The sequence below is a fragment of the Polypterus senegalus genome, chromosome 13 (genome assembly GCF_016835505.1).
Source record: "Polypterus senegalus isolate Bchr_013 chromosome 13, ASM1683550v1, whole genome shotgun sequence".
In the NCBI taxonomy this organism is placed as follows: Eukaryota; Metazoa; Chordata; class Cladistia; order Polypteriformes; family Polypteridae; genus Polypterus; species Polypterus senegalus.
In genome coordinates, this window is record NC_053166.1 from 12,933,005 (window position 1) to 12,951,314 (window position 18,310).

Genomic DNA, 18,310 nt, shown 5'->3' on the forward strand with positions numbered 1-18,310 from the left:
TCAGATAGAGAATTCAAGTGTTTATTCAGCATGGAAGTACTTCAGGGCTTCCGTCCTCATGATCTACTAGCACTTCTGGGCTAGGTAAGAACTTCGTCTGCCACCGTCTTCCCACAGCGTCCCCTGGCAGCACCCATGGTACCGAGCAGGGCTATGATGCTGAACTCCATATCCCAGGGTGTCCAGAATCTGCCATCTAGAGTCTTGGGGGATGCAGTGTCCCATAGTAGCTGCTTTCCCCCATCCTTCCAGTTCCTGAGCGTCCCAGCTGGTTTGAACTGCTGGCCATCTGTTACTATATATATATATATATATATATATATTTGGGGCTTTGTCCCCTGCTCGCTTCGCTCTCCAAACCCCGGGCCTGCGCTACGCACTAGCCTCTTTGCAGATCTGCCGCTCGCGTATGGGGATGCAGATGCAGAATTTAAATAGATTTTTATTTTCATGGGAACTGTTACATACTGTATGCATCAACGCAACGTATATTTGCCAACGACTGAGTTTCATTTCTTTTTCTCTATTAAATAAAATTACTTTTTCGAATGTTTGGCTTCAAGATTTGTTAATTGTCTTTGCAAAAGCTATTCAGACAGGAAACTGTTAATGTTTTAATATGAATGGCATATCAAGATCTCCTTTGTCGTCTAATGTTAACCGCGGAAGTTGTACTACATTATCTTTTTGGATACATCCTTCTTTCAACAGTAATTGGGCCATTGGAAGACCGGACAGTATTAATGGTTGTAGTTATTCTATGTGATATTGTAAGCTGATGTTTTCATTTTCTGCATCATCACCACCAACTGTTTCAGCAGAGTCTATTGATACGCATTTAACCAAATTGCCATGTAACCGTTCAACAGTTTTGGCGTTAATTCGTTTAGCTTCATCGTTTTTCGGTGCTAGGATTGCCCATGTACTCATTCTTTCTGTTGATAACCCTTCGTGATGAAATTCTTCAATATTATTTGGACATAATACGTCTTCTTTAATTGGGAACTTAAAGTGAGGAAAACAAAACAATTGTCTGGCAAAGGCATTCACACCAATGAGAGGTGAGAGGACCGAGGGCGTGGGCCATGAACCGGAAATGGTGGAGAGGAGGGCGGGACTTGAAAACATCTCAACGCAAAAGTCTTGTCTTGCTGGCTTCTCTTCCAAAAGGTCTTGTGTTGTCGAAGGATTTCTTTATATAATATACACTCACCTAAAGGATTATTAGGACCACCATACTAATACGGTGTTTGACCCCCTTTCGCCTTCAGAACTGCCTTAATTCTACGTGGCATTGATTCAACAAGGTGCTGAAAGCATTCTTTAGAAATGTTGGCCCATATTGATAGGATAGCATCTTGCAGTTGATGGAGATTTGTGGGATGCAGATCCAGGGCACAAAGCTCCCGTTCCACCACATCCCAAAGATGCTCTATTGGGTTGAGATCTGGTGACTGTGGGGGCCATTTTAGTACAGTGAACTCATTGTCATGTTCAAGAAACCAATTTGAAATGATTCGAGCTTTGTGACATGGTGCTTTATCCTGCTGGAAGTAGCCATCAGAGGATGGGTACATGGTGGTCATGAAGGGATGGACATGGTCAGAAACAATGCTCAGGTAGCCTGTGGCATTTAAACGATGCCCAATTGGCACTAAGGGGTCTAAAGTGTGCCAAGAAAACATCCCCCAACCATTACACCACCACCACCAGCCTGCACAGTGGTAACAAGGCATGATGGATCCATGTTCTCATTCTGTTTATGCCAAATTCTGACTCTACCATTTGAATGTCTCAACAGAAATCGAGACTCATCAGACCAGGCAACATTTTTCCAGTCTTCAGCTGTCCAATTTTGGTGAGCTCGTGCAAATTGTAGCCTCTTTTTCCTATTTGTAGTGGAGATGAGTGGTACCTGGTGGGGTCTTCTGCTGTTGTAGCCCATCCGCCTCAAGGTTGTGCGTGTTGTGGCTTCACAAATGCTTTGCTGCATACGTGGATTGTAACAAGTGGTAATTTCAGTCAAAGTTGCTCTTCTATCAGCTTGAATCAGTCGGCCCATTCTCCTCTGACCTCCCGCAGGGCTGCCGCATACTGGATGTTTTTCCCTTTTCACACCATTCTTTGTAAACCCTAGAAATGGTTGTGCGTGAAAATCCCAGTAACTGAGCAGATTGTGAAATACTCAGACCGGCCCGTCTGGCACCAACAACCATGCCACGCTCAAAATTGCTTAAATCTCCTTTCTTTACCATTCTGACATTCAGTTTGGAGTTCAGGAGATTGTCTTGACCAGGACCACACCCCTAAATGCATTGAAGCAACTGCCATGTGATTGGTTGATTAGATAATTGCATTAATGAGAAATTGAACAGGTGTTCCTAATAATCCTTTAGGTGAGTGTACATACAGTGTATATATATATATATATATATATATATATATATATATATATATATATATATATATGTGTGTGTGTTACAGCCAAAACCTGAAATTCAGCCAGTTCCCGAGCTGTTTCACATTTTGGTTGCGAGGTGTGGCCAAAGTCCAAATTACTAGAAATGACCAGCATATACTCTACTTCGGCCGGCCATTTCGCGAAGTGGCGAGAACTCCCTGGCCAAACTCCGATGCGCTGATGTAAGATTGTCCGCTCAAGGGGTGAAGATGCTTAAAACTTTCAGATGCAGATTCAGAAGTGAGTTTTCCATTCTGCACGAGAAACTGCCCAAGGCAGATCTTGTTCAGAAAGCGGACGTCACTCGAGACGGCCTTCCCCTCAACCAAACACTAACTTTAAGGTCAATAAAATAGGTCCCTGATGTTAAGTCACTATTTTAGGGCTAAAATGATAACACAAATGTGAACCCTACTTATATACCTAATCTTAATTATTGTGAAACAACCAAGTGGCGTCCGTTTTCTGAACAAAAGCTGCCAAGGCTACACTCAATGCAACTGCACTACTAAGTGTGCAACAAATCGCTGCTCATACCTTTTTTCTTCAAAAGTTTGGCCGATTGCCCCATGCCATTTCGCAATCTGGCTGGGCAAATCCCGAAATCAAGGAAAAGATCGGACATTGGCCGGCCAATTTACAGCGACATTGGCTATTTCCCAATTTGGCCGATTTCGGGTTTAGCCTGTAATATATATATATATATATATATTTGTTACTTGCACATATAGGGGTTATTTTGGGTGGGTGGTGGTCAGGAAAGGGATCGTGGCTGCTTTCCATCTTCTTGACCTTCTTTTTTGTATAATATATTTCGTATTTGCTTACGGATGTTGCCTTATAGCTGTTTTTTTAATACTGTACTAGCTGTCCACTGCAGCTACACCTGTGTAGTAGTGAAACAGGACAGTAAGGAAGGCCCCGTCTGGCTCCCCTCCCCTCGGCCCGCAGCCTCTGTCTCGGATTAGCGTGAATATATCGTTCCTGCAAGCGAACTATGATTCTTAGCACAATGAGAATTTGAAAATCAACTGGAATGTTCAAGCAAATTGTAGAAAAAATCAATCTAAATCTGTTAAGTAGTTCTCTCATTCACTATATGTAAGATACGCCCCGAGGTTGGCCCATGAGTGAGGAGGGCCCCACTCCACCTCCCCTCTGCATCTCTCTCAGATTCGCAAGAATAAATCGCTTCCTCAAGCGAACTATGATACATAGTGTAATAAGAGAAGTCGCAGAATCAACCGGAATGTTCCAGCTAATTATAGAAAAAAGCCCAATTTAAACCCGTTATGAAGTTCTGGCGTTTGCTAGCTAAGCGGAGGTAAGGAATGCCCCGAGGGTGATGCGTGAGTGTGGAGGGCCCCGCCCCACCTCCCCTCGGCCTGCTGCATCTGTCAGATTCACGCAAATAAATCAGTACTGCAACTGAACTTTGATACGTAGTGCAAAGAGAGAAGTCACAAAATCAACTGGAATATTCAAGCGAATTCTAGAAAAAAACCCGATCTAAATCCATTAAGTAGTTCTCTCATTCGCTAGTCAAGTGGATGTAAGATACATCCTGAGGATGGTACTTGAGTGAGGAGGGCCCGACCAAACCTCCCCACTTCATCTCTCTCAGATTTGCAAGAATAAATTGCTTCTGCAAGCGAACTATGATACATAACGTGATAAGAGAATTCACAAAATCAACTGGAATGTTCAAACAAATTATAGAAAAAAGCCCAATTTAAACACGTTAAGTAGTTCTCTCATTCGCTAGCTAAGTGGATGTAAGATACGCCCAGAAGCTGTCACGTGACTGAGGAGTGCCCCGCCCCACCTCCCCTCGGCCCGCTGCGTCTCCCTCAGATTCGGGCAAATAAATCGGTACTGCAAACGGACATTGATATATAGTGCGATGAGAGAAGTCACAAAATCAACCGGAATGTTCAAGCAAATTCTAGAAAAAAAAACCCGATCTAAATCCATTAAGTAGTTCTCTTATTCGCTAACCAAGTGGATGTAAGATACGTCCTGAAGATGGTGCGTGAGTGAGGAGGTCCCCACCCCACCTCCCCTTTGCATCTCTCTCAGATTCGCAAGAATAAATCGCTTCCGCAAGTGAACTATGATGCATAGCATGATAAGAGAAGTCGCGAAATCAACCGGAATGTTCAAGCAAATTATAGAAAAAAGCCGGATCTAAACCTGTTAAGTAGTTCTCTCGCGAATAGCGGAAAGGCATACAGACAGACAGACAGACAGACATTGGATTTTATTCATATATAGAGATTTGTTGTTTGCACATATAGGGGTTATTTTGGGTGGGTGTCGGGCAGGAAAGAGATCATGACTGTTTTCCATCTTTTTTGTATAATATATTTCACATTTGCTTATGGATGTTGCCTTATAGCTGTTTTTATTATACTGTATATATTGCATGCGTCTGTTTCAACTGAATTGCAGAAGGGGACGTATGGTGGTGCGCTGCAGGGTGCAATATTGGCCCATCCTGTTTATCAGTTGCCTTCCAGTTAGGAAGGTGAGCGGTAGCGATTGGCCAATTTCAGCATTTCGGGGATGATATGTGACTTGGGATGAGGCTCCCGTGATTGCTGATCGGTAAAATATTGCTGTGGTCACGTCTTCTCCTGTAACCTGAAGGTATTTTGGTCAGTGATGTCAGTTAAAATGTGATTTTTTTTTTATGTGTTTAAATTTTCCCTTTCCAATTACCTCTCAGACAGCCTTGGACTCACAATCCCTCCTAACCCATTAACAGCTGTGTTTGGGGTTCTTCCAGAGGGTCTTAAAGTGGAGAAAGACAAACAAATTGTGATTGCATTCACTACACTGTTGGCACGCAGACTTATTCTGATAAACTGGAAGAACCCAAACTCTCCTCTTTTCAGTCAGTGGGAAACCGATGTGTTATACTATTTAAAATTGGAAAAAATCAAATACTCAGTTAGAGGATCTGTGCAGACTTTTTTCAAAATATGGCAGGATCTAATCAGTAATATTTTGAAATGATTTTATAAAGCACAGAGAATTTGTTGATTTAGGTATTTTTACAAGCCTTAAATTTTACACCGTTTGGCTTGCTCTCTCTCTCAGGGGTGGGGATCGATCTGTTCTTAGCATAATTCTTTTTTTTTTGTAAAAACTTGATTGCTATGTATTGATTGTAATAAAATTAATAAATAAAATAAAAAAAAAAAATTTTCCCTTTCCATTATCTGCAATAGAGAATGGCACGCGTTGTTGATCAATAATCTCATCTTCCAAAGTATGACACTGTAAATGGAGGTCTCATTGAGCTCTTCTTCTTACTCTCTTTTCAGAAAGCAGATGTTGCTGTCGCTCCCCTCACCATCACCTTAGTGCGAGAAGAGGTCATCGACTTCTCCAAACCCTTCATGAGCCTGGGGATTTCAATCATGATTAAAAAGCCTCAGAAGTCAAAGCCAGGGGTGTTTTCCTTCTTGGACCCCTTAGCGTATGAAATCTGGATGTGCATCGTGTTTGCCTACATTGGTGTCAGCGTTGTGCTGTTCCTGGTGAGCCGCTTCAGCCCATATGAATGGCACTCAGAGGAGATCGAGGAAGGAAGGGACCAGCAGCAGCAGCCAATACAGCAACAGCCAAATCAAGAACAGACCAACGAGTTTGGGATATTCAACAGCCTTTGGTTCTCTTTGGGCGCGTTTATGCAGCAAGGATGTGATATTTCACCGAGGTGAGTTATGCTCCTCTGTTTTTTGCAGATATTGAAAAATGTTTTATAAACTGTAGGTAATGTAATGTAATATAAACATTACTGGAAAGCATTTTGCTTGAGAGAAAATGTAGCACGTCTAATAAAAATATGGATTTTCGTGTGTGAGAGTGAGATAGATACGGGCATGAATGGATGCCGTATGTTTTATGTTATTTATGTATCTACTCTATATATATATATATATATATATAAAATCCTAAACCTAAAAGTGCAACGATTTTATGTGACTTTTTATGTCACATTTTTTTGTCACACTTTAAATCAGGCTTATTTGAAAACCTTCATACAGTACATATGTTTAGTATCATTCTTTATCAAACTTTAATGTGATGTTGTTAGATTTTCAGATTCTTATTCCGTTTTTAAATTATAAACTAAAAAATATCAAGAAATCACGTCCCGCTAGACGAGACTTTGTGCCAAGGCATTTAACCACAACCGGGGGTCGGAAGTAAAAAACAAAGAGTAGGACAGCTGCTGTACAGGCTTTTAAATGTTCAAAGCACTGCGTGAGATGCAGATCACACGGCACGGCAGCAGTTGCAAGTGAGCAGCTGATCGAGCAAAGAGGAGGTAAAAAAAAAGCTGTATTTCTTTCCCTTTGTATCGCCTAAAAAGAGGGGGTTACGGAGGAGCGACCGCGTCTCCTTGCGGTGTGTTCAGCCCCATTTTCACAACTTGAGCAGCAGAGACGCGAAATGGCTGGCGCATAGTGCAGGCTGGGGGAGTTGGCGACCGAAGCGAGCAGGGGGTGAACCCCCTAGTAAATACTGTATATATTGTAAAAGGAAACACAGAGACCAAGATTATAGTCATATAAAAAAGTTTGGGAACTCCTTGTTATTCTTTGGATTTTTGTTTCTCATTGGCTGAGCTTTCAAAGTAGCAATTTCCTTTTAATATCTGACATGCCTTATGGACACAGTAGGATTTCAGCAGTGACATTAAGTTTATTGGATTAACAGAAAATATGCAATATGCATCATAACAAAATTAGACAGGTGCATAAATGTGGGCACCACAACAGAGATATGACATCAATACTTAGTTGAGCCTCCTTTTGTTAATCTAACAGCCTCTAGACTCTGTCCTCCTATAGCCTGTGATGAGTGTCTGGAGTCTGCATGGAGGTATTTCTGACCATTCTTCATACAAAATCTCTCCAGTTCAGTTCAATTTGATGGACAGTCTGCTTCAAATCATCCCATAGATTTTCGATGACATTTAAGTCAGGGGACTGTGACGGCCATTCCAGAACATTGTACTTCTCCCTCTGCATGAATGCCTTTGTAGATTTCGAACTGTGTTTTGGGTCATTGTCTTGTTGGAATATCCAACTCCTGCGTAACTTCAACTTTGTGACTGATGCTTGAACATTATCCTGAAGAATTTGTTGATATTGGGTTGAATTCATCCGACCCTCGACTTTAACAAGGGCCCCAGTCCCTGAACTGGCCACGCAGCCCCACAGCATGATGGGACCTCCACCAAATGTGACAGTAGGTAGCAGGTGTTTTTCTTGGAATGTGTTGTTCTTCTTCCGCCATGCAAAGCGCTTTTTGTTCTGACCAAATAACTCCATTTTTGTCTCATCAGTCCAAAGCACTTTGTTCCAAAATGAATCTGGCTTGTCTAAATGAGCATTTGATACAACAAGCAGCTCTGTTTGTGGCCTGAGTGCAGAAAGGGCTTCTTTCTCATCACCCTGTCATCCAGATGTTCTTTGTGCAAATTGGGCTGAATTGTAGAACGATGTCCAGATACACCATCTGCAGCGAGATGTTCTTGCAGGTCTTTGCAGGTGATCTGTGGGTTGTCTGTCACCATTCTCACAATCCTGCTCATATGCGCTCCTGTATTTTTCTTGGCCTGCCAGACCTGCTGGTTGGTTTAACAGCAACTGTGCCTGTGGCCTTCCATTTCCTGATTCCATTCCTTACAGTTGAAACTGACAGTTTAAACCTCTGAGATGGCTTTTTGTAGCCTTCCCCTAAACCAGGAGACTCAACAATCTTTGTTTTCAGATCTTTTGAGAGTTGCTTTGAGGATCCCATGCTGTCTGTCACTCTTCAGAGGAGAGTCAAAGGGAAGGAAACACAACTTGTAATTGACCACCTTAAATACCTTTGACCACTCATGATTGGACACTCCTGTCTATGAAGTTCAAGGCTTAACGAGCTCATCCAACCAAGTAATCAGCATTGAGCAGTGACAGGCATTCAAATCAGCACAATGACAAGGGGACCCACATTTGTGCACAGCCAGTTTTTCACATTTGATTTAATTTCATACAACTAAATACTGCGTCACTAAAAATCTTTGTTTCGAAAACACCGCAGTACTCAGATGTTCCTAGGAAATAAAAGACATACCACCGTTATCTTTTTTGTTGAAAGGAGAGTCAATTATTATGGAGGCTGAGAGGGGTCCCCAAAGATTTTCATATGACTGTAAGGGTTGGGAATTCTGTCCCTGTATACTGTAAATTACTTTGGAAGTAATGAATACAGTCAGTCATGGATTACACACATAAGACAACCAGTAGGGAGAACATGGACATTTTATGAGGTGGGAATGGAAATGGGAATGCTGGGAAAGAGGACGCTGAGGGTCATGGGATGGTGGTGAAGTCATCAGTGGAGGACCGGAGAAAGCAAAGGAACCCAGAAGCAGCCTGGACATCTGGCTAGGGTTTTGGAGACAAACTCATGGGGTTGTTTTTCTCGTCTTTCCTGTTAAAATAAAGAGAGAGCGGTTAGTACACCGTCGCAGTCTCCTGTCTTGCAATTTTGCGCTGCTCATCGTGACTGTTAGCTGCTCCCTAGTCGCTCGTGTGTGACAATATATATATATATAGTGGCAGGTAAGGGGGCATTACCGCTCCCTTGAACCCTTGTTAAGATGCCAGAAGTGAGATAAAAGTCCAAATGTAGACTATATTTATTGTGCACAGTGCACAAAGCACCCTCTCCTCCACAATACTCATCCAATAACTCACAATAATCACAATAAACAATAATCCTCCACTCCCAGACGCGTTGCCACCCTTCCAACCAGCTCATCTCTCCGTCTGGGAGCTCCCATAATCCTTTTATAATCCCTGACCCGGGAAGTGTTCTAATCCCTAGTCCAGATCTCCTATCACTTCCGGGTCAGATCAAAAGTCCTTTTCTTAACCTCGGAAGCACGTCATTCCCCTTGTCTATGTGACTCGGACATACTTCCGGGGCGTAAAGCAAATAAACATCGTTCCTCCCTGTAGCATCTCCTAGTACCTCATGGTATTCAGCAGGGCTGTGCATAAAGACTCCAATGTCCATGAGGCCCTGCTGGTCTTGGGGGTACCTCCATACTGCAGGGAGGGCTCCACCTGGCAGCTTGGGGGTATTGGCCGGGATGAACGGCCGGCCATACACCACAATATATATATAGTGTGGCATACAGCCGGGGCCTGGCCAGGATGCCTCTACGCTGGAAGGACTGGTGAAGGGAGTGTCATCCAGAGCAGTTGCAGCGGTGCCTCAGACTCCATGGTAGTTGGAGTTTTGTGCAACCCTGTTTACCAGTGCCAAACTGACCAATCAGATTGCTCTGAGGGACTGGACACACAGACCTTACTGTTTTATTATATAGTAAATTCCCAGATTCGTACGTCCCCAATTTCTCTGCTGTTTTGAGTTTTATATTCATATATTGTATATACTGTATATCTCTCTATTAACACTCAGTCATAAGTCTTAGTGATTATTATGACTTTTACATTGTGGATTGCATGATTAATAATAAAAATCTAATAGTAATAAGAATATTATTCATTCTCCTACAAGTACTCAACACCTTGACTTAATATTTCACTTTACATCCTTCAACAGGGTGAAATAACGATGCACCACACAGTTTTACTAATGTCTTATTTTAACTCTCTTAGCTGCTTCAATTTTATGACATTTTAGCAGCAGAACAAAAAATCTGCACAGCTTCTACTTGAAGTCATTTCTGCCTCTGAGGAAAAGTTGACACGTGTCAGTTCTGTGTCTGTAGTCATCTTTTAATTTCAAATAAGTCAACTGATTCAGCTTCCTTTCTCACCACCTGCTACCAGCATGAAAGAGCAGCAATCTTTTTAAGATGGCTTAGTGTCAGAATGTCACTGATTAAGATTTGTTATTGTATTACAGTTAAAATCTGGAATTAGTGTATGGCACAACACAAGACTAACATTAAATATGGCTAAACATTTTGGTCTTATTTTATCATTTGAAAATGCATTCAGGTCAGTCATGTACTGTATGTATTGTTATTGATTGTTTTATTTCCTTTGTGTAGTGATGGTTAACATTTTCTTTCTATGGGAAAAATCCGGCATTGTTGATTTAAAGAGAAATCCATCAACCATGAAACCTGCATAATCAGATTCATCCATCCATCCATCCATTATCCAACTATATCCTAACTACAGGGTCAAATTATATTATATTATCATATTATAATGAAAATCTGTGCATCTCTGTAAGATAGATAGATAGATAGATAGATAGATAGATAGACATGAAAGGCACTATATAATATACATTATATATAGATAGATGTAAAAGGCACTACATAATAGATAGATTTAAAAGGCACTATATAATAGATAGATAGACGGTAAAGGCACTATATAATATACAGTATAGATAGATAGATGTGAAAGGCACTATATAATAGATAGATAGATTTGAAAGGCACTATAAAATAGATAGATAGATTTAAAAGGCAGAAAAGCACTATATAATATACAGTATAGATAAATAGATGTGAAAGGCACTATATAATAGATAAATAGATAGATAGATGTGAAAGGCACTATATAATATACAGTATAGATAGATAGATGTGAAAGGCACTATATGATATACAGTATAGATAAATAGATGTGAAAGGCACTATATAATAGATAAATAGATAGATAGATGTGAAAGGCACTATATAATATACAGTATAGATAGATAGATGTGAAAGGCACTATATGATAGATAGATAGATTGATTGATGTGAAAGGCACTATATAATAGATAGATAGATTTGAAAGGCACTATATAATAGATAGATTTGCCTTTCACATGATAGTCTGTCATTTTCTTTTTCATCACCTTATTTAATCCTCTGCTTTGCTTCGTCTTTTCCATGTTCAGTTTGTGGGACAAATTTAAGAAAACAGTGATTTTGACAAATCGCTCAAATCCAGTTATTTAGAGTCTTTTCTAACAGATGTGTCCAGCCCATTTTAGACTATCTTTGTAGATGAAGCCACACTTGATTTCTTGTCACTCCTGCGTTGCTTTGCTCGATGACGGGTCAAAGGCATGCAGGTTGTAAGAAGTAAGGACAGAAGCTGTCGGTGTTTTGGGGCACCCTAGGCAAACCCCATGTAACTGAATATATTAATTCAAACACATGAAAATACACAGAATATTCTTGTCAGATGTGAGTCCTTCTCGAGACAGGTGGTCTGGTCATATGGCAGCCAGGCAGTACGAGTCAAGTCCTGGTGATTGTCAATAATCTGGTTTACAGAGAGGCCGTTATCACACAGCGTCACCCCTGGATTGGAGGAGAATTTCCACCACCTGAGCCATTAAGCTGTCTCCCATGAGCAGACATACACACACACGTGACAAGGTACACAGGGGACAATTGCTTTTCACGTTGTCCTTTCATGAGGCATATGGCACTTTTTCAATGAGTTGCAAGGGGACCAACAAAGTTCTCCATGTCTGTATTGTTATTTCACATAAACAGATCACGGCATGCAATGCAATGACGGCGCAAATTACCAGTATGCTCAGAATTCTGTTAGAGTTACTCCTGTTCAAAATTCTCATTTTAATTGAAAAAGTCAACATATACAAACTCAATTAAATCAAATAAATTAAATGGAAAAAATTAAGTCAATGAACAGCCGTGCATTTCTATTAAACAAATGTATTGAGGACTGTTATTAGTTTATAGAACTGCATTTAATTAGACAACAATAAAGGTCACATGAATAATGCCCGTTTCCTGATTAATAACTTGAGATTTTAATTGACTGCCTTACTACGGAGTACGACTATTAATAATGTAGAAGAAAACATTATATCATGATCTGTGCTAATGAAGAATAATGGCATAAATTAACAGGCAGAGTTTTATTGTAAGTTTGATTTACCGGATCCTTGTCTTGTCAAAGTTAAACATATCTTTAATGGAGTAAAGGAAATAAAAAGAAGAACATTAACTGTCAAAACTTATTGAGGCTAATTTATTAATAATACTCATGGAATGAGGAAAGGCAAGAATATTATAAATGTTAATTGCTTCTGTAAAATCACAAAAGCCACTCAGATGTGCTCACTAACAAATCTTTTACATCTGCCGTTTGTTAAAAACTGCTTTTATTGTAATTAAAACAATTTGAGGGTTATAAATGCATATTGTAGATAAATAATGAAATGCACCATATAATAGAAAGCGTGGGGGACGAGTGACTGATCAAGTCCACAGAAAAGTGGCCACCCCATTAGCAACCAAAAAGGGTTTCAGTAACAAATTAAGCAGACACTCAATGGCGTCAGCAAGGAGAAAGCAAACAAAAGAAATTTGTGCTGAGGGGTCTCTCTGCCCTGTGATAGACTCAGGTCAAGACTGAGGTGCCTCCTTCTGGGCAGCCTTAATATGGTTCAGACTGGATGCATCCGTGAGTGATGAGGGCGGGGTCAGTCCCACTCACGGGGCTTCTTCTTGGATCTGCCAAAGGAAGAAAAAAGACGGTCAGTGACAGTGCCCCCTCTCATCCTGGGGTGGTATCACATACCTGATCTGAGCCAATGAGGTGATCCACTGACATGCACGGGTGACTTGACTTGACCAAAAATTTGTCACTGCCCTTGTATGAAGTTACACATACAAAAATTACTCATCACCCGTGTTAAGGGGTAACACATTTAAAAATTAGTCACTGTCCGTGTATGACATGACACATACAGAAAATGGTCACAACCTGTGTAAGTCATGACACATACATAAATTAGTTACAAGCTGTAGAGGAGGTGACAAATATGAAAATTAGTCATCAACCATGTAAGAGGTGGACCACTCAAAAATTAAGACACCACCCCTAAGAGTTGACACATTTAAAAATTAGTCACTGGACATGTAAGAGGTGACCACAGACAGATATTAGTCACCCCCCGTGTAAGGAATGACACATTCATAAATTAGTCACAACCCTTGTAAGAGGTGGAGTGATGAAGAGTAACAGTGTGCCCCCTTGGACAATCACTGCCGATCGTCAAAGTGGAGTAATGACAGTTTCTTTCACAGCCCATGGTGACCCAATGTGACACACCTTTCAAACAACATGTGACCCATTCCCATATAATACAATGGTGACTCTTGACCTGTCATGACCAAAATACAGCAACCTGACCCATATGTTATCTATCTATCTATCTATCTATCTATCTATCTATCTATCTATCTATCTATCTATCTATCTATCTATCTATCTATCTATCTATCTATCTATCTATCTATAATATAGTGCCTCTATCTATCTATCTATCTATCTATCTATCTATCTATCTATCTATCTATCTATCTATCTATCTATCTATAATATAGTGCCTTTTATCTATCTATAATATAGTGCCTTTCATCTATCTATCTATCTATCTATCTATCTATCTATCTATCTATCTATCTATCTATCTATCTATCTATCTATCTATCTATAATATAGTGCCTGAAGGGTGCTAAGGACAGAGCTGCCAGGTAAGAGGAAAAGAAGAAGGCTAAGAGAAGGTTTATGGATGTGGTGAGAGGACATGCAGGTGATGGTGTGACAGAGTAAGATGACGAGGACAGGAAGATACGGAAGAAGATGATGGTGTGGCAACTCTAACGGGAGGAGCTGAGAGAGAAGCAGAAGATTCTTGGGCCAGGATTAGAAATGAGAGGGTCAGCTCAGAATGGACAATTGGGAGACAAAGTCAGAGAGGCGAGAGTGCGTTGGTTTGGACATGTGCAGAGGAGAGATGCTGGGTATAATGAGTGAAGGGTAGTAAGGATAGAGCTGCCAGGCAAGAGGAGAAGAGGAAGGCCTAAGAGAAGGCTTATGGATGTGATGAGAGAGGACATGCAGGTGATGGGTGTGACAGAGCAAGATGACGAGGACAGAAAGAGAAGGAATTAGATGATCCGCTGTGGTAACCCCTAACAGGAGCAGCCGAGAGAAACAGTCTCTTGGGACAGGATTAGAAACAAGTGCATTAGAGGGTCAGCTCAGGTTGGACAGTTGGGAGACAATGTCAGAGAGGCGAGAGTGCGTTGGTTTGGACATGTGCAGAGGAGAGATGAGGGGTATATTGGGAGAAGGGTGCTAAGGATAGAGCTGCCAGGCAAGAGGAGAAGAGGAAGGCCTAAGAGAAGGCTTATGGATAGGGTGAGAGTGGATAAAAAGGTGTGACAGAACAAGATGACATGGACAGGAAGTTATGGAAAAAGATGATCCATTGTGGCAACCCCGAAAAGGAGCATCCAAAAGAAGAAGAAGAAGAGGAGCATTTGTAACAAACCTTGCACCTTACGTGATCGATCCATCTATTTATTATGGAGAAGACATTTGCTGTCAGCTGAAATGAAAAGTTCTAACGCCTTTTTCTAAGGAAATGCAGCTTTGAGATAACAATGGCTTGAGTAGATCACAACCAACTATTTCTTGAATTTGCACAAACCTTTGAACGCCGTCAAAGTTCAAAACTTTGTGAGCTAACGATCAGATTTTACCCACGATAATGTGAGGTACAGTTAAATCAAGTTACATTCATGCTAATCGGCACACAGATAAGGATCGTTTTTCCCAAGTGTGGACGAATACGCACATTTGACTGAATTTTTCGCAAGACTGAACCTAACAGTTGGCAGGCTGCTGGTGCACATGGTGGGCACACTGTTTCCTTTCATTTTTTGCCCAGAATGCAATGATATGTCTGGAGAGTGTGGCTAAAATTCCAAAAAAAAGCAATCCCTTGAGGGGCAAGACAACGTGCTAATTAAAATGGCTGAGTTCCCCATGTGGTGTTTTACCTCACACAGGTGCCCATGGGTAAATTACCTGAAGATAGGCAGTGGCGGATGGGTGATTGACCGTAAATGTCACAAAAGTATGCTGAGCTCTGTAATATAAGGTTCAAGAAAGGCAGGTGGAGACTCCCAGGGTATCGGATAAATAGACCACCGCAGAAAATGAGGATGGTTTCCTCCCACAATCCAAAGACATGCAGTTTATATCTATCTATCTATCTATCTATCTATCTATCTATCTATCTATCTATCTATCTATCTATCTATCTATCTATCTATAATATAGTGCCTCTATCTATCTATCTATCTATCTATCTATCTATCTATCTATCTATCTATCTATCTATCTATCTATCTATCTATCTATCATATAGTCCCTTTTATCTATCTATCTATCTATCTATCTATCTATCTATCTATCTATCTATCTATCTATCTATCTATCTATCTATCTATAATATAGTCCCTCTATCTATCTATCTATCTATCTATCTATCTATCTATCTATCTATCTATCTATCTATCTATCTATAATATAGTGCCCTTTCATCTATCTATCTATCTATCTATCTATCTATCTATCTATCTATCTATCTATCTATCTATCTAGAATGAACTGACTGAGGAGTTCTGGAGCCACACAGCCTTTTGTTAAATCCTGACAGCAGTGTGTGACGTGCCATCGTGCTGCAGTTTTCTGCTGCCAGGCCACATATGTTTGCTGTCAGTATCGTATTCCTCCAAACAGCTGGGAAGCAGCTTACTTCACATTTAGTAAAGCGAGTTATTTTGTTTTATATTCACTTATGTTGTTTAATTTAGCACCACTGGGAAAAGCCAAACATTTAGCCGAGAGGATGACCAGGCTTGTTATTCCACTCGTCAGAACTCCATCTGTGAACGTGTCAGCAGTTCATTTATGCAAATGCTGGAAACCTCATGATTGCTTTCAATCAGAAGCAGACTGTAATTACTCGAAATATTCTTTCAATTCAGTCTGAATGAATGCACTTTCATTAGCATGTCCAGGGCACTGCGTTCACAACTATAATACAGAAACATACTGTACATGTGTACACAGTAATATACTAATATATGCACATTTGCATATTTCTTTTCAGTCATTTAGGCACTTAAGACAATGAAATATTGATAAATGGAATTAAAAAGTGTTTTCTATTTCATCCAAGCAAAGAGCAGCTGGCATAAATTCTTGGACAGATGCAAACTTGGACTTACTCTTAGGAGTAAAAAGCCTTTTATCAGTTTTTCTGATTCAGAAACACCTCCTAAGTTCTTCAGGATTTAGGAGAGCTCATGAGCTGTGCTGACTCGCTAGTTCAGGGGTGTCAGACTCCAGTAACGGCTTTAATTAACAGCAAGAATTGGCTTCTCATTAAGAATCTGGTTGGAGTGAAATTATCTGGAGTTTGACGTTGTAATTTAGCTTGTCATCTGTTGGCTCGTTTCAAGTCTCGTTTCTGTTTGGCTGTCATTTAATGAAGAAACAAAATCAATTCAGAGGACTGAATCTTTAAAAACAGGGCTATTGAAATGAAGGGAAAAGGAGTTAATTAGCAGTAAAAACTAATTAGGAAAAGGGTTGGAATGAAAACCTGCACCACGACCGGAGTTGGACACCCCTGCGCTAGGAGCTGCCAGAGGACAACATTGGAAATTGGAAAAGCCCAATTTTTGGAGACAGAGCTGGAGTTCAGCACGGGTTGGATGGTTTGGAGACAAAGTCAGAGAGGCAAGATTGCGTTGGATTGGACATGTGCAGAGGAGAGACGCTGGGTATATTGGGAGAAGGATGATGGGAGTAGAGCTGCCAGGTAAGAAGAGCAGAGGACGGCCTAAGAGAAAATTTATGGATGTGGTGGGAGAGGACATGCAGGTGACAGGCGTGACAGAGCAAGAAGACGAGGATATGGAACAAGATGATCCACTGTGGCAACCCCTAACGGGAGCAGCTGATAGAAGAAGAAGAAGGTCAGCTCAGGTTGTGAGAGAAAGTCATAGAGGAGAGATTGTGTTGGTTTGGACATGTACAGAGGAGAGATGCTGGGTATACTGGGAGAAGGGTGCTAAGGACAGAGCTGCCAGGTAAGAGGAAAAGAAGAAGGCCTAAGAGAAGGTTTATGGATGTGGTGAGAGAGGACATGCAGGTGATGGTGTGACAGAGTAAGATGACGAGGACAGGAAGATACAGAAGAAGATGATGTGCTGTGGCAACCCCTAACGGGAGGAGCCGAGAGAAGAAGAAGAAGATTCTTGGGCCAGGATTAGAAATGAGAGGGTCAGCTCAGAATGGACAATTGGGAGACAAAGTCAGAGAGGCGAGAGTGCGTTAGTTTGGACATGTGCAGAGGAGAGATGCTGGGTATAATGAGAGAAGGGTAGTAAGGATAGAGCTGCCAGGCAAGAGGAGAAGAGGAAGGCCTAAGAGAAGGCTTATGGATGTGATGAGAGAGGACATGCAGGTGATGGGTGTGACAGAGCAGGATGACGAGAACAGAAAGAGAAGGAATTAGATGATCCGCTGTGGTAACCCCTAACAGGAGCAGCCGAGAGAAACAGTCTCTTGAACGCCGTTCAAAGTTCAAAACTTTGTGAGCTAACGATCAGATTTTACCCACGATAATGTGAGGTACAGTTAAATCAAGTTACATTCATGCTAATCGGCACACAGATAAGGATCGTTTTTCCCAAGTGTCAAGTTACATTCATGACGAATAAGGATCGTTTTTCCCGCACATTTGACTGAATTTTTCGCAAGACTGAACCTAACAGTTGGCAGGCTGCTGGTGCACATGGTGGGCACACTGTTTCCTTTCATTTTTTGCCCAGAATGCAATGATATGTCTGGAGAGTGTGGCTAAAATTCCAAAAAAAAGCAATCCCTTGAGGGGCAAGACAACGTGCTAATTAAAATGGCTGAGTTCCCCATGTGGTGTTTTACCTCACACAGGTGCCCA

The 18,310-nt window shown here is 41.1% G+C and overlaps 1 protein-coding gene across 4 annotated transcripts in view; it reads left to right on the forward strand.

Annotated features, from left to right (window-relative positions):
• Positions 1-18,310, forward strand: part of gria1a (glutamate receptor, ionotropic, AMPA 1a) — a 396,095-nt gene that overhangs the window by 328,929 nt on the left and 48,856 nt on the right. For all 4 annotated transcript variants that reach the window (XM_039775539.1, XM_039775541.1, XM_039775538.1 and 1 more), the window contains exon 11: positions 5,791-6,185. In XM_039775539.1, the coding sequence (XP_039631473.1) occupies positions 5,791-6,185 (395 nt within the window). The remainder of the gene's footprint in view (positions 1-5,790; positions 6,186-18,310) is intronic.